The sequence below is a fragment of the Dermacentor variabilis genome, chromosome 2 (genome assembly GCF_050947875.1).
Source record: "Dermacentor variabilis isolate Ectoservices chromosome 2, ASM5094787v1, whole genome shotgun sequence".
NCBI classification, from domain to species: Eukaryota; Metazoa; Arthropoda; class Arachnida; order Ixodida; family Ixodidae; genus Dermacentor; species Dermacentor variabilis.
The window spans coordinates 207,966,836-207,994,262 of NC_134569.1; the positions used below are offsets into that span (position 1 = coordinate 207,966,836).

Consider the following 27,427-nt stretch of genomic DNA (forward strand, 5'->3'; position numbering starts at 1 on the left):
GAAAAGGCACCGTACTTGCAATTTCTGAGCAGCTGCTGCAAACCAGTGGGCCGATTCTGGTGCAGAAGGCAAAACACTTTGCTTACTTGCTTCAAAATGTTGATTTTTCACCCGGGCAGAGCCTGGGCCCATTTCTTTTAAAGGAGCACCAATCCGTAATTTTTAAAAATGTATAAACTGTTATGACACACCTCCCGAACAAAAAGAAAAGGATTCCAGATGACAAATATAAATTTTGGGAAACACTTATATTAATCTGACACTAAAGCTGTCTCGAAACACCAAATTTGGCACCAACAATACTGCGACGTCAGCACACAAAGCGATATTTACCAATGGAATGCAGCAATAATGCAACGTTTGAAGAAAGAAATAACAAGGGTGCTGCGTTTGTTTATTCTGGCTGTTTTCGCACGTGATAGCCATGGCAGTCACAGGAATGAATTGAGTCGTGTCATGTCACGATGAATTCACTTCTGGTTACCAAAACTGAAACTGGCCGTTAAAAACAAGTACAGTCTATGCTCGTTACAATGGACCCACATACAACAGACTTTCAGATATAATGGACTATACTATTTATGCCTTAGTTTGTTCTACCTATTTTATTATTGCAATGAAGTTCGCTTTTAATGAACCACACTACAACAGACTATCGGCTACAACGGACAAAATTGGCGGCAATTTTTTTTTTTTTTCAAAATCGGCATAAAACATACTTTTGCATTGTCGACACGGGCTGACAACTGACTTGTGAGGGTCAGCTGATGATTGCGGCTCAATATAGCACATGCAAGGGAAAGAGGTGGGGTGGAAACGCGCCATCTTTCATGTGCGAGGCATGGGGGGGGGGGGGGGGGAGGTGGTTGTTATATTCCGGCGGCTGCAGCTTACAGCGCGGCCGCTGTATCTTGAAAGCAATCTGTGATGTGAACAAAGTGCGCATCCGCGCAGGCCTCATTTTGAAAGCGATCTGCGATGTGGACAAAATGCATCCAGTGCCGGTAGCTTTGTATACGCTTTGCTTCCTACATTTAGTTCTCACTGAAGTGAGAGACAGTACGAAGGTCAATTTGCTCAGTGCTGCTACCACGCTTATATTGCTTAATTTGCTATCACAATGATGCTTTGCCTGTCAGGCGAGACTGCAACTTTTTGCTTGCTTTTTACTTTGGATGTTCGTCACTCACTCTTTGCAATAAAGTTGCTAGACGTCGCGACAGAGGTTTGGAAGTGAGGCATTTCAGATATTACGGACTTTGGATAAAACGAACATTTTTGTCGGATTATCAGGGTCCCCTGTAACAAGAGTCGATTGTTTTACAGTAAATTATTTGGGATGCTGTGGCACTTGCCCGTATTCTTTTATTAGGTTTAGCGTATTTGGTCCTTTATGGAATGCGGCAATTGAAAATGGCCAATTTGGTCAAAGTTTTCCATTTCCAACTTTCTTTTTTTTTTTTCAAAATCCTCGGACCTTCCTTTACCTTGTGGTGAAATATAGGTAACAAAGTACTCAGTAGAAATTGATAAATCAGCACTTTCCTAATGCGATGTCATCAAAAACTGCAAGAAAATCTGGCTTCGGCAGGTGCCATCGCACCGCAGATCATGCAGCTTTCCGTTGACAGAGCACCATCATCTTGGTATCAATTAAACAGGAGAGATCGGAGCTTAAGACACCTGATGCGCCATATGTTTCTGATGCCGATTTGAATTACTGGCATACTTGTTTCATAAGCATTTCGGCAGTGGTGAGCTGCTCATTTTGAGTGCTTTGGGGACTTACATTTCGAGATCTGCCTGGCTATCTCTTGTTTCTTTAGTTACTCCATCCTAGCTGCTGCCTGATCATGATCAGGACATGATTTGAGCAAGATAAGAAGATCTGTTTACTTTTCTTTGCAGCTGCAAAGCTATTTCCCATCATTGTGCAATATGATGCCTGTAAAAGTAGTTTCTGTCCATGGGTGTGGTAGATAAGGAAATAATGGAATGCAGAGATAAGGCTGCCCATGGAAGTGAACGCTGTCAGTGTTGACCCAAGCCGCTGATATGCTGATAAGCTGACTGGCTGCTGGTAAGATTGCAAGGAGTTTAAAAAAGCCAACAGGCCACATGATACTGCTAGAAATGCCAAGGATTGTGCTGAAATGTAAAGAAAATGTGACTTCGCTTGAAAAGGAGTGCTGTCCTGGCAGGTGTTAAGCGCTCTAAGGCTTTCTTGCAAATTATTCTAACAAAAATCTTTGGGCAATGCTTCCTCAGTTTTTAGTTTTCAGGCCAGATGCTGTCATTCATCCCTATGCTATTTCGCAATTAATGAGGGTAGAGTCATTCTGTTCTCTGGATATAAGTCCTGAAACACTGAGGAGTGCTATAAAGCTGTCCATTTTTTACTGCATGCCATAAACATATTTATAATTCACCATTTGCAAAAGTCATTTGTAAGGCAAAATGCATATTAATGTTAAAAATTTTTTTTCGCCGTTCGTGTTGTCCACTTCTCTACTCTTGTGTCCTGTCTGCATGCCCCATGCTTACTACACAGTAAAAAATAAACCAATTGCATTATAGCACAAAACAGGGCTTTGTGAACACAAAAATCAAAAGCGATTTCTGTGATTTTAATTAATTAGTTGGGAGATGACAATCAGAGGATGCCAATTGTTGCAGATCAAAGATTACAGCAGATTGCTTGGATCTGATATGAGCATAATAAATTGCATTCACATAACCAATTTCATCAAGTTAGTTACATAAATAAGAAAGACAGCCTTTACTGCCACTCTTAACCTCTAAGTAAATGACAATTCAAAAAGGTCATGGTAGTACCCCTTTAAAGAGACACTGGAAGCATGTACAAAGCCATTGTTCAGCTTCGCTTGACGTTGACAAACCTGGCTTGACGAAACACTGCCTCATATTCTTGGCACATATAAGTAAATAGGGACAGCTGCTCAGGTGATGAACTGGCCTGTTCTTTTATTATCTCCCATCGAAGATATCTCCCGACAAGCAAGGCACTTGTCGAAGCGACAAGTGCCCTGCTTTTGTCATTAGAAAAGACAAGAATCTTCGCTGCTTCCATGACGTTACCTAGATACTGGTTCGCTATTGCCACAGTGAAAAAGCTTGAATAAACCATGACCTTTTCCACAAATGGGTTTCAGAATGTAGTGACCGAATGGCGCATGAGGGGAGGGAGGTTGCGCTAATTTTAGATAACAGTCATATGTCCTCAGTGCCAAACCTTCTGTTCAGAGGTTTTCTTCCTCCCCGCAAACGTGACTGCAAATTTGTGAACCATGAACAGTGGAGTTATTGCTAGTTTCAAAACATTTTCCCTGTGCCTTGTCATCAGCACGCACCTAGTGGACATGGCAGCACAAGAAGATTGCCCCGAGGCCAACAAAGATCAACCTTCTGACAGCAATGCAATTCATGTTCAATGTGGAGCCAGAGATTTGATTGATTCATTCATTCATGACGTTTAACATCCCAAAGTAACACCATGGCTATGAGAGAAGCTATATTGGGGGAGTCTGGATTAATTTTGACTGCCTGGGGTTCTTGAAAGTTCACCTAAATTAAAGTGCACAAGCATTTCTTGCATTTCACCCCCTGTCAAAATGTGGCCGTCATGGCCAGGATAATACTCCTTCTACCACACAAAATTGCTTTGGGAAGGTGAGCTTTGATCACGTTCGCACTACTGACAAAGAGGCTGTCAAAGACCTGGCCAATATGGAAATAGGGGAGCTGTGCTCCTCCTTGGATGGTGATGCGTTGGCATTGGAGAAATATCTGCACTTACACAACACAGTCGAGACATGAGCCTGTCTGATTGAGCAATAGTTTGCTAGGATGAAAGGTACAGACACTGATGGTAGCGTTGATGACCATGTTAAAATTATGCCATTCCAAGAGGCTCTTTGTAGGACCCTTTCGTGGTGGGGACTTCACCCATGGCATGTGAAGCAGAAAAATATGTGGAAACGAAATGCATAATGCAATCAGTAATGAATCTCTCCTATGGAGTGTCATCTGTTTCATACACCGCTGACGAAATTCCTGTCATAACCGACAGTATTTGCTGCCTGATCCTCCAACTCGCAAAAGATGCACCTTGCCTATAGAAGACGTTGATATAAAGCAAACACTATCAGCCCATGGAAAATAAAGCAAAAAGTTAAGAATGGATACATCAAAGAAAGGCAGTGAAGCGAACTACTTACACACGAAAAACCTGCAGCATCTTCCGGTGCAGCGTTGTCAGAAGCAGCCACTGGAGTGGGTGACTGTGAAGGAGATCTTACTGCAAATTGCACCAGGAGTCACAGCAAATGCATTACAGGCATGCCAGCACAATAAGAAAAGAAGAAATTAATACGACAGTGATCTCATTCATCCGTAAGGGCAAGGAGAAAATCGTAAAGTCCCAAGAACAATTTAATCCAGAGGTGGTGTACAAGCTTAGGTCACATGAAAGTGATATTGGGCTATGCTGCCGTAACAAGATGTGCCTTGGGCAATTTCAAATTTTGTGTTGCAAATGAGAGTTTGTTATTTTACAATATAAAAATGTGAAAGAAGATTGATTATTGTGGTACTGTGCACAGTGTTGAGACTATTAACAATATTTTTTCTTGTGTCCTTAAAATTTCAAATTAGTGCGTTACCAGTTATTAAAATATTAAGATACTCATTCTAGCACTCAAGTTTATAAAAGTTGTGCAGCTCAGTGACATGTGCCAAGCAGTGCGGACGCGACCACGTCGGCTCCCGCATTCTTAACCCTTTGACGGTCAATGATATAAATATAAGGCCCGGCGTACAAGTCCGAAATCCGTCAATGCCGTATATTTACGACGTTGTCTGTATGTTTAAAAAGCGCACCAATTTCCTAACTTTTTCTTTTCTGTCATGTGCTGCCGCTATGTGGGGACACAGGGAATTTTTTCCGCACGCCTCCCTCTCTCGGTTTTCGTTGCATGGTTTCTTTTAGCGCTAGTTTGCTGCCGAGCGTCTATATACTACCACTCGCGCATTGGCGTGCGCACGGGTGGGTGGCTGTTTGGATTTTGTTTCGCGGGCGGTTTCAGTTTTTTGCCTTTGTGAAACTGATGGCTATCTCGTTCCGAATCACTCAAAGTACGACCGCTTGTTTCTTGCTCGTTTATTGCTCTCAGGGGTGCGCATAGGAAGGATGCCATCGTGCATACATTTCCGTTCCTTTTCTTTTTTTTAAGACTCGCGAAAACTAATTGCCCTAGCTGGTTGGCGATAAGATGAAGATTAGCGGAAGTTTGTCACACGTGTTGCTTTTTTGATGGGCACACAACCAAACAGTTTTCTTGAGTGCGCGCACCTACGCAGTTCGATTACGCTATGGACGTACGTATTAGTGTAAGAGCAGAAACATTTGAGGCTTGTGAAATATTCTCCTGTGCAGATTTTCAAAGCCTTGAACTATGTGCCAATCCAAGAAGAACCCTGGATATATATACCTTATTGGGACAGCCATGTTTCAAGAAATCCGCCGATACCAGAGTTTCATCGGGGGGGGGGGGGGGGGGGGACTTTTCATCACATTATGAAGCTTTTGCTCTACAATCACACCGACGAGGGAGCTAGCCCTGATGGACACAGCTTGCTCTTGGCGCGGCGGTGCAGGCAGGCCTGCCTGTGCAGGCAGCCCCACGCTTGCGTTTTCCCGTCTCTGTGCGCTACTGAAGCGACGACACGTGCGTCCATCGAAAGCGAAGCTGTGCCCGAAGTCGTAACTGTGGAAGGTATGGACGTAACCCAGGAAGATCTCAACGGTGCTGGGTGGATCACCGCCCTCAGCAACCGTAAAATGCAGGAGACAAAGAGGCCGCCATCACGAGATGGCCAACGTGGCACCGTGAACAAGCCGACTGGCTACTGCACTGCCAAGGGACCGGCTAAAAGTCTGTTGGTGCAAGTAACTGCAACTTCACGACTTCCGAAGCTCCTGAAGGAACACATCAAGATTATCAGGCGCCCCAAGAGAAGCCTCGACGTATTAAAATCTGACGTAGTACTGCTCGCTCAAGCCCTAGCCATCGGCGGCCCTGTCTGAGCATCAAGCGAAGTAAGACACCGTGTGCCCAAACAAGATACAGAATATTTTAATCATCTCCACTCCGCACGCCTCTAATGCGAGGGCCTATGCGAGACTAAATAAAATCCACACTAAGTAGGGCGCATACAATGTCTTGGCGTACTTCGCCGCCCCCGAAGATATGTGCAAAGGCATAAAAAGCACATCGACCACTGCCACGACGCAGGCACACTTAGAAACATGATTGTGAATGAAAGAAATCCCACAGTACTAGAAGCCAGACGAATTAAGAACTCGCACGTAGTCGTGATTTTATTCAGAGGCATGCACGTGCCCAACCACGTGATCTGCGGCACGGCCTTGCTGCCATGTTCTCCATACCGACGCCAAGTCGACGTGTGCCATGCTTGTGGCCACGTAGGCCACTGTGCCGACGTTTGGATCAGCAGCGAGGAAGAGAGAAATGCCATGGTTGCAAAAAGGCAAAAGCGGACGACGACGAAGAACATCAATGTACCCCCAAGTGCGAGGCGTGCGGTGGGCCCCACGTGACTAGGGACCGAATGTGCAAAAAGCGCTATCAAATCCCATACATCGTACGAAGCCGACGCCGAAGGCGCTGACAAAGAGCAAGGAAGGCACAACTGGACGAAGAGTCTGACGTCACCGACGCAATTGGCGACATCTCGTTGGCTGCACCAGCTGCGTGGAGCGGCTCCATCCTCAGTACCCGATCTCAATCCAGGGGGCGCTCACGCTCGAGAGGGAGAGAATCCAAACCGAGGCAAGGAGAACGCTCTTCCAGATCGAGACCCAGTCTCACTCCCAGTCCGTCAAGAGGGCTACGTAAGCTGACAAGGCCAAGGGAGCGACGCTACCATCTGGGAAGAACGCATCAAGCAAAGAAACAAAGGTGAAGCACAGCCAGAGCATAGGATTGATCCCCGTATCCAAGCGCTCGAAGCAAAAATAGGGAACTTAGACGCGAGCTCACAGAGCTTAAGGAATCCTTTAACAGCATGAAAGGAAAACTCATAAACCGGCACGAGGTTAGCAACAGTAACCCAGGTCTGTTAGCTGGACATTCGAAATGCAAGGCACTCAACCCGGATCCTTTTAGCGAAGCGGAGGAGGAAGAAGAGGGCAACATAACCGAGGTCAACGAGACCCCATCCGTTCGAGCAACGCGAATGTCTTTATTCTTAAGGTCTACAGTTCGCCTGCAGATGGGAACAGAGACTTTAATGCACTATTCCATTCCGCAATCAGGGCAGCCAGAAACGCGCCCCTCTTAATTGCGGGGGACTTCAACGCTCCGAACACGGAATGGGGATACTGGTTTAACAGCAAGAAGGGCACTAACTTAGCCGGATGTGCAGCCCATTTTAACCTCACGCTTGTTACAGATCCTAGATTTCACAATAGAAGGGGTAATTCAGCCAGTTGAGACACAACGCCAGACCTCGCATTCTTCCGAAATATCTAGGGCAGGTGGGATAATCTCCAAGAGGACTTGGGTAGTGACCACTACATTCTCAAAATCACGGTGCAAGTCAAACCCAAACCTGCAGTCAAATACGAATACGTCGATTGGGATCTTTTCCGGAAAATTCGAGCTAAAACGGCCCCCTCAAGCAAATCCTTCGAAGAACTAATTGCCCATCTTAAACAGGCCGTCCAAAACACGACCAAAGAAATCAGCACAGAACTTTAAGTCCCCAAAATGGACTCGCAGTTAGCGCATCTCCTGGAGGCTAAACGCGCTCTCGGAAAGAGGTAGAAAATGCAGAAATTAAATCGCCAACTACGAGCAAAACTAACGTCGCTAAACAAGGAATTAAGAGTGCTATTCCAGACAACTGGCCCTGCAACAGTGGGACAAGACGTGCAACGAAACGGATGGTCGCATGAGAAGAGGTAGTACCGTATTTACTCGCATAATGATCACTTTCTTGTCAGAAAAATTGACACAAAATCAGGGTTGCGATCATTACGCGAGTTAAATTTCCCGCGAAAAGAAAAAAAAAATTTTTTCGGCCCGCGTTTGCTGCGGGACACCAAAACAAAAATGGCGGCCGGCAGAGCAAGCCAAACACACTGAACGCGATTTTTTCTTCTCGTGAGTGCATTACATGCATTGAAACAGTTTCTTCTGTATCAGTAATGAATAATATCGTTAATATTGGCAAGTTTGCGGCAATAACATAGCCATGTCCACTTTGAGGGGACAGAAACAGATGGGCGCGCTTAGCTGCCAGTGACATAGAAACACATGGCCGGCATGCTGCAGAAACTGCGGCATTTGTCTTCGCTACTATCCTAATATGGCACGTTTCCGCTAAGGGTGGGTGAATATCTTAGCTGCATTACAAGTGTCGGCGTATGAATAGAGTACACTTATAACGTATCAGTGCAAACGTGGCTAATATCGTTGCCGCTCGCGATTTGTTGCGTGCCCACGAGTGCAGATGAGAAGAATCGAAAGGCACCCTTCTTGTTGTTGACCACAACCATTATAAAGCCTACACATAATAAAGGCAAGTTTGGTTGCAGCTTTTTTTTAGTCATGGAAGTGCGGAAGTTGATGAAAGTAATGAAATGAGGCATCTACTTAAGCATGTTTGGTGTGTGCAGACTGCTTGGTTTGTCTTGAAGAGTCGTTGGCATAGCATTCGACAGATGGTAAGCGCGATCATTATTAGCTAGACATGACACACGACATATCGCTGCGGCAAGTTCGGGGTGCGATCATTACACGGGAAAAAAAAAGAAATCGAATTTTGACGACAAAATTCAGGGGTGCGATCATTACGCGAGTGCAATCGTTACGCGAGTAAATACGCTAAGTGGAATCTGCTTAAAAGCCTCCTCAACAACAAACAGTCCAGGAATGCGTTAAATCTTGCCGTCAATAGGCTCATACATAAGCAGATCACCTCGGGCCTCACAAATAATGTAATTGTTAACAACCTGGCGCGAACTTACCTACCTGTCAAGGAAGGAGATTTTCAAGGCAGAAACGCGAGAGTGGGTTACACGGGGCTAGACAAGCCAGAATTAGACGAACCTTTTACAATTTCAGAAATCAGAGACGTACTCTTCAACTTAAATGGAAGATCGGCCCCGAGCCAGACAGGGTCACCAACAAGCTCCTCCGGAACCTGGAAAACAAGGCCATCGAAATCCTAACGGCAGAGATAAACGAGGTGTGGAGCTCGGGGCAGGTCCTGTCGGAATGGCGCACCGCCAAAGTGGTGCTCATCCCCAAACCGGGGAAACGCCTGCACCTAAATAACCTGCATCCCATCTCTCTAACATAGCGCATTTGCAAAGTGGCCAAACGTGCAATACACAATCGAATCGTCGAACACGTAGAAAACCACAAACTATTTAGGCATAATCTAATAGGTTTTAGATAGGGACTCTGCACACAGGATGCAATGCTCCTCTTGAAAAAGATCCATATTCGATAACGAAACGCGGGACATACGAGGTATCATTGCATAGTCGAAGGAATGCTTTCTTTTCCGATAGGAACGAGAGAGTGAAATTAAAGAATTTTCGCCCTAGGTTGAGGTGGGAAATATCGTTCGTATCGTATCATCATCATCATCAGCCTGGTTGCGCCCACTGCAGGGCAAAGGCCTCTTCCATACTTCTCCAACAACCCCGGTCATGTACTAATTGTGGACATGCCGTTCCTGCAAACTTCTTAATCTCATCCGCCCACCTAACTTTCTGCCGCCCCCTGCTACCCTTCCCTTCCCTTGGGATCTAGTCCGTAACCCTTAATGACCATCGGTTATCTTCCCTCCTCATTACATGTCCTGCCCATGCCCATTTCTTTTTCTTGATTTCAACTAAGATGTCATTAACTCGCATTTGTTCCCTCACCCAATCTGCTCTTTTCTTATCCCTTAACGTTACACCTATCATTCTTCTTTCCATAGCTCGTTGTGTCGTCATCAATTTGAGTACAACCCTTTTACTAAGCCTCCAGGTTTCTGCCCCGTAGGTGAGTACTGGTAAGACACAGCTATTATATACTTTTCTCTTGAGGGATAATGGCAACCTGCTGTTCATGATTTGGGAATGCCTGCCAAACGCACCCCAGCCCATTCTTATTCTTCGGATTATTTCCGTCTCATGATCCGGATCTGCCGTCACTACCTGCCCTAAGTAGATGTATTCCCTTACGACTTCCAGTGCCTCGCTGCCTATTGTAAATTGCTGTTCTCTCCCGAGACTGTTAAGCATTACTTTAGTTTTCTGCAGATTAATTTTTAGACCCACTCTTCTACTTTGCCTCTCCAGGTCAGTGAGCATGCATTGCAATTGGTCCCCTGAGTTACTAAGCAAGGCAATATCATCAGCGAATCACAAGTTACTAAGGTATTCTCCATTAACTTTTATCCCCAATTCTTCCCAATCCAGGTCTCTGAATACCTCCTGTAAACACGCTGTGAATAGCATTGGAGATATCGTATCTCCCTGCCTGACGCCTTTCTTTATTGGGATTTTGTTGCTTGCTTTATGGAGGACTACGGTGGCTGTGGAGCCGCTATAGATATCTTCCAGTATATTTACATATGGCTCATCTACACCCTGATTCCGTAATGCCTCCATGACTGCTGAGGTTTCGACTGAATCAAACGCTTTCTCGTAATCAATGAAAGCTATATATAAGGGTTGGTTATATTCTGCACTTTTCTCTATCACTTGATTGATAGTGTGAATATGGTCTATTGTTGAGTAGCCTTTACGGAATCCTGCCTGGTCCTTTGGTTGATAGAAGTCTAAGGTGTCCCTGATTCTATTTGCAATTACCTTAGTAAATACTTTGTTGGCAACGGACAGTAAGCTGATCGGTCTATAATTTTTCAAGTCTTTGGCGTCCCCTTTCTTATGGATTAGGATTATGTTAGCGTTCTTCCAAGATTCCGGTACGCTCGAGGTCATGAGGCATTGCGTATACAGGGTGGCCAGTTTCTCTAGAACAATCTGTCCACCATCCTTCAACAAATCTGCTGTTACCTGATCCTCCCCAGCTGCCTTCCCCCTTTGCATATCTCCTAAGGCTTTCTTTACTTCTTCCGGCGTTACCTTCGGGATTTCAAATTCCTCTAGACTATTTTCTCTTCCATTATCGTCGTGGATGTAACCCTAACGAGCGGGCCAACTGCCTGGCACGTGAATTCACGAACCACGCCCAAGCTAACGGTCCGGCTCTCCCACGATTGCCCCTTCAAAGATCATCTTACCACCTTTCACGAAATTACGTCGCATTACAGACACAGCAGGAGGAAATTCCCTCCCCGCAGCTCGAAACTGAACAGGGCTCAGGGCGTTACTTTCAGGTTTTTAAAGACAAGGTCCTACCTCACCCCCAGAGCACTTAGTTGGATAGACCCGAACTTCCTGCAGTCGTGCTCCAAATGCGGTCATACATGCTGCTCCTTTGACCACATGCTCTGGCTGTGCCCGTGCAACGCGGGCTCCGACCTTCAATACAAGTCCATGTGGGACGCCTTGCTGAAGAGCTCGTATTTCATGAACCAACTACAGGCCATCCAGAGGGCCCGCGACATCGCGGAGAGTCACCACCTCCCTGTCCCGTCGTGGGCAGAGCTACCGACTTGACTGGGGAGCCTTCGGTTCACCCCAATCAAGTTCCTCAGGACACTCTAATAAAGTTCTTGTCACTGTCACTGTGCAGCTCAGTCAGAAATACTCGACTTAGGTGTTTCCATGAAGTTATATACAGTCACCAACAGAAAAGTTGGACACCAATAATCCGGACACGCTCAGTAATTTGGACAGCTTCACGACACCACCAATGGTCCCAGCAACTTAATATGTAAAGATGACCAACATTTCGGACAGCCGCCAGCTCCACATTCAGTTATCCAGACTCTCTCCGTGGATGTAGCGTACGCCAACTCTTCCGCCATTATCTTCTCTGGCAACCTCGACAAGACATCAAGTATGGCCTCAGAGATTACATGCTAGACGGTAATCTCTCAGGCCTTGCCTTGGTCATTGTTCTACGCCTCTGAGATTTAGCTGCAACTGCCAATCTTGGAGGCTTTGCCTGAATTGTAAGGTCGCATCAACATCGCAATCATCACATCCTTTTCTGGAACCCCTGCACATGGCCCGCTGGCTTCAAGAAGTCTTTCTCGTGAAGTTATAGATAGGTCGTGTCAAATAGCAACAATGGTGCCCTCGAAGTCAGACTCCAAATGAGTCTTGAATCCCAGTCCGAATGAACCCGACTCCGCAACTGATGAGGCTGAACTGCCACCTACCAGAACAAGCTCAAATGCTGACATCATTGATGACCTGCTAGGCTGCGGTGAGCTGATTCCTGCCGCTGTTAGATTTTTGAAGACTTTGCAGACATTGACAGCGCGGTTTTGTCGTGTGCCGAACTGAACGATGACAAAATAATTGAGCAAGTTCTCCCACTGTCAAACAGTGACTCTGACTCGGATGATGATGTGCCATGTGCTCCGGAGCCTTCTACATGCAGATCTGACTCGAGCCTTTGCAGTCTTGCATCACTGTGCCGCAAAATACAAAACTGGCAGAAATACAGGCGAACTTGGTTGCACATAAGCGGAAGTGTGTGTAGCATCACATTGACCGCTTGTTCCTTTCAGAGGGGCCTTAAAATGTAAATACAGTCGAACCCACTTATAACGCTACCAGTTTTAACAATATATCCATTATAACAATGGAAATCTGCTGTACCGTCAACTTTTGTATGTTTTCTATGGCGAAATAACCCGCTTACTACAATGCCCCCGTGCTGCATTATCGGTTATAACAATGAAGTCTGGCTGCTGCGTGTCCAAGCTGAAAGGTGATGGAATGCGAAATCCTTGAAAAGAAAAGAAGAAATCGAGAAATTCCAGCCACTGCACCCTCCCCTCCGCTGCGCGCTCATACAATAGAACCTCTTCTCCAGCCACACATGCCTCTCTCCTGTCATCTTTCCACCCCTCCAAACATGAATGGGCTGCGCCCACAGCTCTAAGCTGCGCCCCAACCTCCGAAACACGAATGGATCGCCTCAACTGCGTCACTCCCAGCATGCTTGTTGGCCAGCCCTGCCAACACTTCATTCTGCACAGTTCAGCCAACGGAGTGAGTCGCTTGTGCTCGTCAGTGTTGGTTGCGACGAAGTCGTTCCCCGCCACGCGGTTTCTCCATCTCATTTGACACCGCCGAAACGGAAGATAGCTGATCCGCCCACTGATCATTGGAAATGCCAGACGTTGCCAGTAAAAAGAAAGCGCACGGTTATAGCCGTGTGCTTTGCATTGCTGCACGCACTTCTGTTTACGTGCAAACAAGCATACAAAGTTTACAAAGCCATCACCGGCGAGGGAGCTTCGCTTGACGTGGAGATGAAGCAGAAGTGGGTGGAGGAATGGCTGCCCCATATCCTCTAGAACTACATTGACGCCGACGTGTATAATGGCGACAAGACAGGACTCAAAGGAGACCCGTGTAAGGGCAGAAAAAACGGCAAGCTGCACCTCACTATGTTTTTGTGTGTCAACATGGACAGGAGCGACAAGTGCCCCACCCATTTGTCATTGGAAAATAAAAAAATCTACCGTATTTACACGATTGTAAGTTGACTCGAATGTAAGTCAACCCCCCCATATCGCTTGACCGAAAAAAAAAAAAAAAACCCGAGGGCGCATTCGATAACGAAAATTTATTAGTAGCTGACATGGTCACTGGACTACTCGTCTTCACTAGTGCTGCCATCGTCATCGTTGCTGCGGTCCCACAGCGCATCGTGGTCCAGCGAAATTTCAAATTTGGCAAACGACCGCACCAGGACATCTTGCAGAACAGCAGCCCACGCCAAATGCACCCAACCACACACAGCCGTCAGGGAGGCTCTTTTGACAGGTCCGGTTGGCGTAATTTCGCAGTCTTCTGCCGCCAGCCACTCGTTGTACTCACGGCGGAGCAGAACCTTAAAATTAAGGCGAAGGTCCAGGCTTGTTTCATGACCACGTCGCACTTCAATGGCAGGGACTGATCACACATTTCAGCGACGTACGCCGCAAGCTTAGCCTACAGCTCCGGAAAGCGTCCAGACTTCGGCACGTGGGAAATTTCTCACTTGCCGCCACAGGGTGAAAATTTCGCTTCGCTGCAGTCGCCACTCTCGCACCACCCGTTTAGAAACATCGAAATTGCGGCCCGCTGCGCAGTGATTTGTTTCTTCGGCGTAAAGGATGGCAGCCCTCTTGAACGCTGCTGTGAACGAGTGCCGAAAGATTAGTGGGCCTGCAGCACTCATGACGACTGGGGAAGCGTAGAAGTAGCACGTAGCCGAAGTGGAGCGCGTCAAGAAGTTAGTCAAACCAATACCAATGCCTTTAAACAGAGAAAGAGAAACCCGCGAGCGGTGTCTGCTCTTCCACGAACTACCGATACTCCCCGCAAGCGCCGCCGTTCTGAGGGTGCCGCCGCAAATGGGAACAGCGGCGCTTTTATCAACTATCGACACCCCCCCATGAGTGTTGCATGCACTGTAAGACTCTAAAAAATGTTGAAAAACCCTTCCGAAAAGCGAACAAACACGCGGGATAGCGAAAAGATACGGGTAGGGCCATAGAGCAAACAAAATTGTAACTACGTTGTAGCTCTCGTTGGTATGGCTTTTTTTGGCGGGGCCATGTTTTGGTTTCGATTGTAAGTCGACCCCCCAACTTCAGACTTTCAAATTTTAAAAAAGGGGTCGACTTACAATCGTGTAAATACGGTACACTGCTTCCGTGGTGCTGCCAGGATACCGTTACATTACCGTCACAACCGCAAGGCATGGATGACTCGAGAACTTTTTCGCGAGTGGATCTTGAGGTTTGATCAACGTATCGAGTGATCTAACAGGAAGGTGGCACTCATCTTTGATAATTGTAGTGCCCACCGCTCGATGCCTAAGCTCTCAAGCGTGGAAGCTTTTTTCCTGCCACCAAACACAACAGCAGGCTTGCAGTCCATGGACGGCGGCGGCCTGATCGCCAATTTTAAGGTGATGTATCATTGCCGCACATGGCCACGCAGACAGGCAAGGAGCAACCAGAATTGAAAATCAATCTACTGATGGCCGTGCAGTTGATCTTTGGTGCATGGTCCGAAGTGAGCGCTTCTACGGTGTGGAACTGCTTTAGGAAAGCATGCTTTGTTCGAGGCAGCAATGACCTGTACGAAGCCTGCGAAGTTCCCACCGACAAAGTGATGCCTGAACTTTGGTCCACTGCCGACAAGGACGATGCTCCAGGACTCGAAGAGTTTCTACATGCGGACAACACATTAGAAACATCACAACTTCTCACCGATGAGGCGATCGTTGCGAACATGCTTGCATCAGATAGTGATGACGAAAATTATGGTGACAGCAGTAATGATGCGGTAGGGCAGGCTGCCTTAACATTGTCCTCACAGGAGGCCCCATAGATGATTCAGTCCCTCCGGGGCATCGTTTTCGCGAGGGACCTTCCGCTGCACTACATAGAGCACCTGGATGCCTTGAAGAAAGATGTCGGCAAGCTTCGCTTAAAGCAAGCAAGGCTGATGGACATGGGGTTTTCTCGTGCAAGCTAGTGAGTAGTACGTGGGGAGACGCTTGTGCCGATCTCACTCCAACGTTTTTTTTTTATTTCTCAAGCTGAGAAGCTACTAAGGCAACCTGCTCAGAATTTTTTAAAAGGCCCCTTTCAGGGCCACCAAAATGATGCCTCGGCGGAGCTCGCGTCACTTGCCGTTTGTGACCCCTCTTTGCAGTTGTTATAGCAGTGCCATTTTGAAAGCTGACAGCCGCGGCTTGTTACACGCGATCGGAGCACGCAGGAAGCACAGTTAAACAGTTAAAATGAGTCAACACAAACAGCAGCCGTATGGAGGAAGGTGGTGGGGATGGGGCACTTACATTTTGCACAGCAGCTCTGCCATCCTCCCATTTTGCTTTTTTTTTAAGCAACCTAGTTATAACAATTATCGGTTATAACAATAGAATTTTCGTGGCACTTGAATATTGCTAGAAGTGAGCTCAACCGTTAAAGTGATCTGTTTTGAACACATTCGTTTTTCGGACTTTCGACTTGTGTGGACATTCAACTTTGGACTTGTATACGTTCCCCGTGAAGTTCGAATTATCGGCCGTCGACTGTATACGTTGTTCTTCCTTCCTGGCTCTAAAAAAAGCATGTGAAATGTTAAACCTCGATATGAAGTCGATAAAATCAGAGATATGCTTCATTACATCAAACTTTCATTCTATTGAAATTCAACTTTTTATACAAATAAGTACAGTCGCCGATCGATTTTTCTTACACGGAAAGGGGCCACAGAATTTTTGAATTATCGGGCAATTGATAAAAGCAAATTTTAGTAAGAAAACAATTCATTTTGATAAATCTGAGAGTTCGCAATGAATGATACTGTTTTATGCCACGTACATTGATGATATCTTCTCAACGGTACGAATTAAGCGAGGCCAGGGACGCTTTTGCAGGCACTCCGCCCCCGCGGTTGATAGCGTCACCTGCACTGGGACGACCTTATCAGCAAAAGCACCGGCAGCGAGGAGTGAATGTTTCATCTGCCTCTCGCTTTAATGGTTCACCAAAACAAGAGATTAGGTGTCCTCTAATACAAAACGCACGGTAAGGCAGCTTAGATGGTGCCACGTCTCCGCACACCCACTTCTTGTACACACAGCAGATTATCTCTAAAGCAGGGTGTGTGGTTCCATATTCGCTCAGCTGCGCTCGCAGCCATGCGCAGACACAGCCGAGACGTCCGCTGACTGACCCCCCACATCCTCCCCCCTTGCCCCCTTGCGAGCACCTCATCACATTACCGCGAGATCAATTCCCTCCTCCTCTTTATAGCTGCTCGCACGGGAAGGCAGCACTCGTGAAGCCACCATCTTTCTTGTCTCACCCTCACACAATTTCCCTCGCACCTAAGACACACAGTGCGTAGGGCACGATAGGATCTTATCGCACTTGGACTTTATATGGAACATGATGCGGCTCCAGTTCGGCAGTCGCTCTTGTTGTGCGGCACCCAATCTGAGAGGTGCCCATTTGCAAGCAGCCGCTTATAATTAAATCATTTGACCACCTCTGGAAGTTTCCATTTATTGTCTTGGCATTCCCTTGCAGCAGCAGTGATATTTCATTATACTGAACTCACATACAAACACACTTTGCTATACTGAGGTTCTAGATACATGGTGTTCTATGGACAAAAGGTTATTAAAAGCTAAATACTTCATTATATTGAGAATTTAGATATATTGAAGTTTCTTATATTGAGGTTTAACTATTTTAAAAATGATGTTGCTATGAAGCTTGACAGCCTGCAATCATGTCTTCAATGAATAACACCCGCATGTCACAAAGAAGCAATTGGTTCCAGCATTGTAAGTGGCAATTTCGCTGACGTGACAGCCTTTGTAACATCTGCAAAATTGCAGTAAGTTGGTAAGACATGATAGTAGCAAAATGGTACATCAGACATACATAGTTGCATTCAGTTAAAGAGTCTGCAGAGGACTGTTGTGGTATTGCACAAAGTTGAGTGTGAAGTTGAGCTGTAATCCAATAACATCAACATACCTTGTGCATGACATGCACATTATTTAAAATAAAATTAAATTCTGAGGTTTCACGAGCCATAACCACAATCTGATCATGAGGCATGCCATAGTGGGAATCCCCGATTAATTTTGACCATCTAGGGTTTTTTAACATGCAACCAATGCACGGTATGCAGGCATTTCGGCATTTCGCCCCTATGGAAACGTGGCCGCTGTGGCTGGGATTTGATCCCGCGACCTCATGCTTAGCGGCACAACACCAAAGCCACTAAGCAACCATGGTGGGTGACATGCACATTCAGAAAGAATGGGTTCTTGCAGGTAAGACAGTGGCTGCATGTCAAACTCAAGAGCATCACCAACTTTGTCTTCATTCGACCGTAAGTTGTGCGTGCATTTTAATTGTGGGTGCATCGCTATCCCTTTATTATGTAATTTTTGCCTCTAGAACCAACAGGCATTGCATCCCCCTTGGTGGCAGTTAGCACTCTTCTTTTTCTTCTCTGTGACCATTTCTATGTATGCAAACCTAATAATGTTAACCTAACAACCAAAGGTCAGGGAAATTTAGTAAATATAAATCACACACTTACTCAATCCCTCGTCAATAACGAGCTCTTCGCTGCTGCCGGGACTGCTGCAAATGTACAAATCCTGGCACCTGCAATCAGAGTAGAGAGACAGGCACCCTCAGCATTTAGCTTTTGTGGCACACTAGACACGCTGCAGCGCAAATGCCGAGCAGACCCAGAGAATCACCTGCTTTGCTTTTGATTCATTCATTTATGGTGTTCAACATTCCAAAGTAACACTGGGACTATGAGGGCAGCCATATTGAGGGAGTCAGGGTTAACTTTGTCTACCTGGGGTTCTTTAAAGTGCCCCTAAATTTAAGCACGCAAGCGTTCGTGCATTACAACCCCCATCGAAATGCAGCAGTTGTGACCTAGATCAAACTCCTGACCTTGAGCTAAGCAGCAAAATGCCATAGTCACAGCACTACCACAGTGAGTACCAGAGTTTCTCGCAATATAGTCACCAACCGATTTTCCAAACACCCAATTATTCGGACATGCCTGATAATTCAGACGCCTTTGCAGCCCATAGAGTCACTGTACAAGGCCGTCTGAAATTATGGATGCGAAAATCCTTCGCTGTTCAATTTTCCAGACTTTTTGCCATGACTGCAGGTCTGAAATGGCACTTATCGAAGCCACCACCACCGTCATTCTAATTATCTCGCTGTCTTGAACAGGCACTCTCACACGCAGATCTGCTGGCAGCCATAGCCACCACCACAACAACTCTAGGCCTAGCTACTTTGACGTTCGCTACCAAGCTTCTCGCTGTTCGGTGCCGTGTTTTTCACTGAAACAATTCACAGCTGTTAGCAATGGCACCGACTCCGCCTTTGTAATCATCGCCAATGGGGTGCTCGGAAAGTCAGCTTCGCCTCCATACATCAGTGTTACGCGGGGAAGCATAAGCGTAGTACTGCGGTGAAGCATACCAAGAGAGGGCACGCTCAAATACACACGTGTGCACCCGCCACCTTGTCACAGTACGAGCACTGATACGCCTAATAAGTGTATTGGCCAGCCTTCAGAGCTATTCCAGATGCACCTGTGGTGATTTGAGCCCTTGGGGGCTGTAAAAGGCATGCATTCATTTTTTCTGACTTCCCAATTTCTCTTACATCTTCACGGCCCCCAGGGAGTCCGAAAAATTGGATGTTGACTGTATTACCTAGAGGTACATCTGCAGCAACCATACATGCATGTTTCCTAACGGGAGCTGGACCAACATGGGAATGGCTATATGGTTGTGCAAAGGTCATCTCAAATGTGGCTTGCAATAAACGTGGCCATGGTTGTGCCCAAATAAAGCTTTGTTAAAATGAAATCTTTTTCAAAGTTTTGATTCCCCACCCTATACCTTTCACATAGTTTAGTCACATATACAGTTAAACCTCGATATACATATGGTAGAATGATCACTTCGTTATAGGGAAATTTAGTTAATGAAATTTGACCTTTGATGCAAACAAGTATAGTTGCCAATAAATTTTTCCAACACAAAAGGAGCCGTAGCATTTTCAGAATTATTGGGCAATTGGTAAAAGCCCATTTCAATGAGAAAAAAACTTCAATTTTGCTGAATTTCAGAGTCGGCAACCAAAGATAGTTTCATGCTGTGTGAATGATATTTTCACATTGGTGGTACAAAGTGAAGGTTGCTAAGCTTTCGTGTCCACTTTGCAGCCGCAGATAGTGTCCCCCACAGTGGACGATGCTATCATGCTATTAGGAGAGCGAACACTTTTTTCTGTGAAACTCGAAATTATGCCATGTCCAGCACCAGATGCGTGGGAGCACAGCACGCATTAAGTCATGGCCATCTCGGCGCGCCCAGCTTTTGCATCTGCTGCAGATTACCCCAAAGGTAGGGCACGTGAGCCGTTGTGCACTCAGCCGGGCAGACAGCTCGGGCTACACGAGAACCTCTCGTCATTTTGGAAGCTTGGACATTAAGAGCTAAATGAAGAAGCAAGGTTTGGGTACGAGCTAGTTGGTATTCCATGGTATCAATCGACACTTACAGCGCATACATAGACGAGGGACAAAAAAGGACAACGAAGACAAGCGCTGACCAAAACTACTAATGGCCTCTTCGACAACAACCAGGAGCGCCTGATGCAGAATAGAATAAAACAAGTCTTTTATATCTATGGTCATAGCCTTAAATGGGACATCAGAATGTTGAGAAAGGTAGTGTATGACCTCGGAAGATCCTTTAACCAGAAACAGATAATTAACATGTAGCTTCTTAAGGTAACACTGAAGCCAACAGGAAAGAGAATATTGCCACGTGCCTTTTTCCGAAATAATGACACGGAAGGGTGTTTCTGGCTTGTGGGTTTTCGCCGAGAAAAACATCCGAAGGGCCAACCCTTCCTTGCTGTCTACAGATTGTGCAAGAGTGCCTAGATTCAATTCCAATAATATGCGTTTTGTCTGCGATTTTACCCTCCTCACATCAACACCAGTGCGCTCGATAAAGATAGAGTCAATGGAAGCTCTCGCTTTTTCCAAGTTGTTTCTAGTTGTGACGAAAAACCCACATTCTTTGTCAGCTGCTGCATGTTAATGTTAATGATGTTAATGATCCGTTTCTGGTTAAAGGATCCTCCGAGGTCATACACTACCTTTCTCAACATTCTGACGTCCCATTTAAGGCTCTGTCCATAGATATAAAAGACTTGTTTTATTCTATTCCGCATCAGGCGCTCCTGGTTGTTGTCGAAGAAGCCATTAGTAGTTTTGGTCAGCACTTGTCTTCGTCGTCCTTTTTTGTCCCTCGTCTTTGTATGCGCTGTAAGTGACGATTGATAATAAATGAAAAGTTATGAAAAACTAAAACAATTCAGAAACAATTCATGCATCTATTCATAAATGCCTTTCAGAGCTTTCTAACGGACAGCCAAGTGACTAAGTTGTACCATGCAAAAAAATAACCTTCCTTAAATATGTTTGCCTGACATGGTACTTTCTAACTATACTTCATATGTATTACAACTACAACTTGTGGACATAAGGTTGGGTCAAATAAGGTATTACTTGAGCACCATTGCACTTATGTAATGCATCTTCTGGTTGCAAGTGCAGGTGGTGCACTGTGACTGTTGGTCAAAGAATGGTTACAAGTGCAAAAGCTGCACTGTGACCATTGGTCAAGGAAAGGTACCACTCCGATTGTTCAGTGGTAAGAATGTTTAGGTTTAGCTCTGCCATGCCTTTGATGTAACAACAATCTCATGTGTCACAACATAAAATGATGCAACTTAATTTCACATTGAACTACAGTCAACGACTGAATTTTCGGACGCCCAAATTTTCGGACATGCCTGATATTTCGGACGTCTTCGCAGCACCGCCACGAGCCCCATAGAATCAATGTATAAGGTCATCTGAAGTTTCAAATGCTCAAACACCCCGCTGTCCAATTTTCCTGACTTTTTAACGCGACGGGAGGTCCCTTGGCTCCTCGCGCAGCGCCCTTGTGAAGGAAATCGACTTGCAGTCGCAGCATATCACCACTTTGAACCACAACTAGCCAAATCTAGCCGTCACACACCGATTTGGTCTGACCACGCTGGCTATGTTCATCGCCGCACTTCCGCCTCCGATGGAGTTTCCGCAGCGGCGCCATTTCGTTTGTTTGCGCCAACCACGTCTGCCACGTTTTGGCTAGCGTGGTGTGTGGTTGTGCTGTTGTGTGAAGTGTGCTCTGCGACACTAGACCTAGGTGCTTCGACGCTCGTCAGCAAACTCCACTGTTCGCAACTTCAGGATTTCGCTTGCCTTCGATGGCCCCCACTCTGTCTTCGTCGTCCTCGCAGATGGCATCGAAGCGTGGAAAGCAGTACCGTCAGTTAACGATGGAGAAGAAAGCTGCCATTATTAAGCAAGTCGTGAGCGGCCGATCGCAGGCTGGCGTGAGCAAGGAGTTGGGCGCCCATGGACGACGTGATCAACGACCTCCGCTCTGCTGGGGTTTCCATACCCACGGAAATAACTTTTGAACAGTTTGTTGACGCTGACAACGAGCTCGACTTCTGCGCAGAACTGACTGACGAGGAAATAGTCCGTCAGGCTGTGGGGGATTCAGAAGACTCCGATTTCAAAATGAGGAGCCAATGCCTGCGCCACCTACATGCGCCAAGTTGACGTGAGCACTGTTGACTCATTCATCGGTGTACAGTGCTGACATGACCCTTCCTCAGATTGAAGCGAATATGATCGCATGCAACCGGAACGCCGTCCAAACAACAATCAAGCTCTTCAAGCCACTGCAGCAATAACACCGGCTGCCCAACGATGCACATGTACACAATAAACCGGCAGTCGGCTGCATACAGAGTTTTTGAATGCCTCTTTTTATAGCCACTTCACTGATGCTTTGGCAGGGTTTCGGAAGCCTGGTACTTCGCCCTTTACCTCTAGATTTGATAAAAAAAAAAAAAGGTGAGTTCTCTTGCATGCATTCATTTTTCCGGACTGCCCGAATTTTCGAACGTTTTTACATTCCCTAGAGGGTCCAGAAAATCAGTCGTTGACTGTACATGATACATACTATCTTTCATTTATAAGGAAACCGTTCTTTTTGGCATTATAAAATAGGGAGATAAATTTCTGTAGCCTTTGCAGTATCAGCTGGTATGTATGAAATAGAACATAGTTGGAATCTTCCAAAGCAAGGTGCGTCTCCATGAGGAGACAGCGAGACTAAGAAGGGTAAGGGACAGATTTTACTCCAGATGCAGCTGGTGTGACTTACGGTGACGCAGGGGACTCCAGCTCTATGTCCTTTGACGGTCGCTCTGCCATCTCTTTCACTGGGTGCTCCACTGGTAGTACTGCAGGACGTCCTGTGAGCTGTTCAGGTTTCTTTTCTGCCGGCTGCACACCTGGCCTCTTCAGAGGCGGCTCCACTGGCTGTTCTGTTGGCTGCCCTAGTCGCAGTTCCTTGAGCTGCTTTGAGGGTTGCTCTGTTGAATGTTCGACTCCAGTTTCTGCTGAGCCCTTCGCTGCCTGTGCTGTTACCTGGTTTACAGACTCTTCTTCAGCTCCTGCCCTTGGCACAACCACTGCATCAAAACAGCATGCACGGGGTGCACTATGGAGAGACAACACCTGCACTGCTGAGAACATCTCGAAAGCATTTTCTTATATTTAGGGGTGTGCGAATATCAAACTTTCAAAATGAATTGGTACAATGAAATCTAAGTGCGATTGAACTGAATGTTTTTTAAATATGAATACAGTTGGCTTCATCTAATTCGACCCTGACGGGACCGACAGAACTGATCAAATTATTCGGTGGGTCGAATTAAACAAGCTGCAGAAAAAACGCCAAAACACACCGCTGATTCACTTGGCAGTATTTTCATGATTCTAACACGCCCCCAAGTCAAACATGTGCCCACTTTTTATGTCCAAAGTATAAATCTCAAGTAGAAAAGACCTTACAGCTCCTAAACAACATAGACACCTAACACGCACTTGATTATTTAGCAAGACAAATGGGCAAGGGTCTAATGTGTGTTGCACCGTAGCGGCCGATTTCCTCAAGTCAGCTTCACTGCATGGCGTTTTAAAGTAAACTTTGCCGCCATATAGCGGTGTTATGCGGCTTTCAGTTCAATTTTATTGAAAAAAAAAACAAAGGAGCAAGTAGAATCGGGTAAATAATAGCGATGTGCAAATGCCCGATTTCAAGTTGAATAGTGAACTTTAGAATTCGATCTGCACCCTCCCAATCGAATATCTAATATTTGATTTCTCGAATATTCAATTTTTCATATATCGGTACCTGCGGCGAGTGACCCGGCTGTGGTTCGTGTCCTGACACGTGCACTTCTTCCACGGTGAGCGATATCTATAGGTACAAGGTTCAAGACCTGGTTGACCGAACCAATCAAAACGATTAACACTACGCGAACAGAGAACAACAAAAGCAACGCATGCGGAAAGCACGGAAGCATGTGCAAAGATTGGTCTGATTAGCCACCGGATGGCACACTGATCGCATCGAATACGCGAGTTTAGTGTTCACGCAGATTTGCACAGTTGGGAGCTTTCTATCCATACGCGAGCATACAGACGAACTTGGCACACATGCTCGCGGTAATTACCGGCTGGTTGACACTGGTCCCGAACGCCGCTTCAACAGCCGTCAATGTAACACGTACGTGTGATCTCATAATCGTTCACTGGTGAGCCACCTGTAGGAACATAAGAGCAACAAACTTTCCGTGACGGTTTGCTGCTCATTATCACATCGGCTGGCGGCGAATTTTTGTAAGGGCCACACCCTTGACAACACTGTCTAGCCCGTTAGGCCCAATTGGAGCTGCGTCGTCGGGTGTCCGCGACTAAACTTACAGTTACCAAATCAACGCAGACCTATTCAATGCGGTCGCAAGATCCTCAGAAAGCCAACAAACCGTTTGCCAACGAAAGTCAGTGCATGGGATGACCGTTGTATGTTCACAGCCGCCATCTTTGCGAAATACCGTACTGTGGCCCCTCTTTCCGAACACTGTTTGTAGGCCCACAACGGTCTCTTTTCATAGCTTCGAGCGACCCGTCCCAGGCAATTTTGGATTCACAAGGTGGGCTTGAAAATATCATGTGACAGTGCGCTCACCCCCAGCTGCAGATACATTTACAGATGGCAGATTGTGGCCGGGCAAAAAGACAGAGCGGTGGGGTCTGTCACATGATATTTTCACATGAAAAACTGAAAACTCCGTTGGTATTAAGGTCAAATTTGCTATTTTTTCAGCTTCAGAGAGAACTTCAGAGAGCTTCAACAAAACTTTTCCAGACCTTCGTATACGACTTCAGTTATCAGTGCTAGCATATAAATTTGGCGTTCCCTTTAATAAGAGTACAGCCTACTATAACATGCATAGGTACCTAGGTTACTGATAGCTAACGTATTTATTCGAATCTAGGCCAACAGTATTTTTTCAAATAATCATATTCCATACTCTAGGGTCGGCTTAGATTCAAGGAGTTTAAAAAACACGCCAGTTTTTCATTGAAACTGCTAAATATGGTGCATAGCTGGCGCCATCTAGAAAAGTCAGTATCGCTGCTGCTACTAGCCGTGCCAGTAGGCAACTGTACACAAGCGAGGTCGCCATTTTGATCTGTGTCGTGTCGGCCGTATCAGTGTGTGGGGTGGTGTTATCGCGATGACACCAAGCAAGCAGATGCCACTACAGTGCCGCTTTCAAGCGAAAAGTTGTGATAGCCGCAGAGGCATCGTCAAACCTTCAAGCCGGGCGGGACTTTGGCGTCGACGAGAAACACGCCCGTCGTTGGAGGGGACAACGACAGCAGCTTTTTGCGTGTGCCACAATGAGGATGGCATTTAGCAGACCATATAATGGCTGTCGCCACAAAGTGGAGACAGAAGTGAGGACAGAAAGCAGCTGCCCTTCCAGTGCCAACAGAGGTGCTCCAAGCGAAAGCTAGGGAACTTTCGAGGGAGCAAGGCCTAACGCCAAAGGATTTCAAAGCCAGCTGGCACTGGCTTCAGAAATTCATGAAGCACTTCTGCTTCAGCCTCCGACGTTGCACTTCAATCACCCAGAAGCTGCAAAGCGATTTCGAAGAAAAGCTGATAGCTTTTCAGCGCTACACGCTGCGAAAGAGAGAAGTGGCAGGCTACAACATTGGGCAAATCGGCAACGCCGACCAGACGGCTGTGTATTTTGATATGCCAGTGGCGTACACTGTGAATGAAAAGGGTGCCAAGGAGGTGAAGGTGCATTCTGCGGGCTACGAGAAGCAGTGCACAACTGTGATGCTGTGCTGCACAGCTGACGGACATAAACTCCCTCCTTATATGATTTTTAAAAGGAAGACACTGCCTGCTTGAGAAACTTTCCCAAGAAATGTCACTGCACGGACAAATGAAAACGGGTGGATGACGGGTGCGATGGTGGAAGAGTGGGTTAAGATTGCGTGGCGACAGCGTCCAGGAGCCCTCTTGACAAAGAACTCGCTCCTTGTCGTCGACTCTTACCGTGGGCACTTGACCGACAACATGAAGGCTGCACTCGCCCAAGCGAACACGGACCTCACTGTCATACCGGGTGGCATGACAGGCCAGTTGCAGCCACTTGATGTCTACATCAACAAACTTTTCAAGCATTGTCTGGGGAAATATTACACGGACTGGTTGACTGACAATGACCACACGCTAACTGCAACGAACCGCATCAAACGTGCCTCGCTATCGCAGCTGGCGGGCTGGGTAGCTGCAGCGTGGGACGACATTCCGGGTACTTTGATCGCGCAAGCCTTTAAAAAGGGCAGCATATCTAATGCGCTTGGCGGTACCACTGTTTGAAGGTGACAGTGATAAGGAACACAGCGACAAGTCTAGCTGCGACGACGACGTTGAATGAGCTTTGCACGTTCAGATTCAATAAATTATGTTTGCATATTGTGAACGCTATCCTCGCTTTTTTTGTTCGGCCTACATTCGAGGTAATGCTTTTTTTTTTTTTGTTGGCTTCGGACTTTAGGGGGTCGGCTTAGAATCAGGGTCTGCCTAGATTCAAGTAAATACAGTACGTTGTAGCTCCCGTTGGTGTCACTTTTTTGGCGGTGCCATGTTTTGGTAAAGATTGAAAGTCGACCCCCCCCCCCCCTTCAGATTTGCAAATTTAAAGAAAGTGGTCGACTTACAATCGTGTAAGTACGGTATCCTCTGTTATTGTCTAATCAGCTCATCAACCTTTGCAATTGTGTTGGGGGTGATTGCGCGGTGGCTTCAGCCCGGTCTTGGATCATCTTTGCAACTTTCACGTGCTACTTTGAACCTTTAGAACTGAGGTTAAACAGCGCGAATAAAACAAGGACACGAGGAAACAAATACCACAGACAAGCGCTGCACAGACAAGCACTTGTCTGTGGTATTTGTTTCCTCGTGTCCTTGATTTATTCGCGCTGTTTAACCTCAGTTCTAAATATGAACCAACTAGACCTCATCAAGATCTTGCTAATGCAAAATTCTTTGAACCGTTTGCTTCAACGCTTCACAGTGGCCAACGAAATGCAACACTCAACATACACAGCGCATACAGCAACTAATCTCTTTTAGAAAACACCTTCAGCTGTCAAAAA

General features: G+C 46.3%; 1 protein-coding gene across 5 annotated transcripts in view; it reads right to left on the reverse strand.

The window, feature by feature from the left end:
- The window catches only part of LOC142573066 (uncharacterized), a 241,610-nt gene that overhangs the window by 160,637 nt on the left and 53,546 nt on the right, over nucleotides 1–27,427 (reverse strand). For all 5 annotated transcript variants that reach the window (XM_075682580.1, XM_075682583.1, XM_075682582.1 and 2 more), the window contains exons 8-10: nucleotides 23,061–23,370; nucleotides 18,317–18,384; nucleotides 4,239–4,318 (exon numbers count right to left, since the gene is read on the reverse strand). In XM_075682580.1, the coding sequence (XP_075538695.1) occupies nucleotides 4,239–4,318; nucleotides 18,317–18,384; nucleotides 23,061–23,370 (458 nt within the window). The remainder of the gene's footprint in view (nucleotides 1–4,238; nucleotides 4,319–18,316; nucleotides 18,385–23,060; nucleotides 23,371–27,427) is intronic.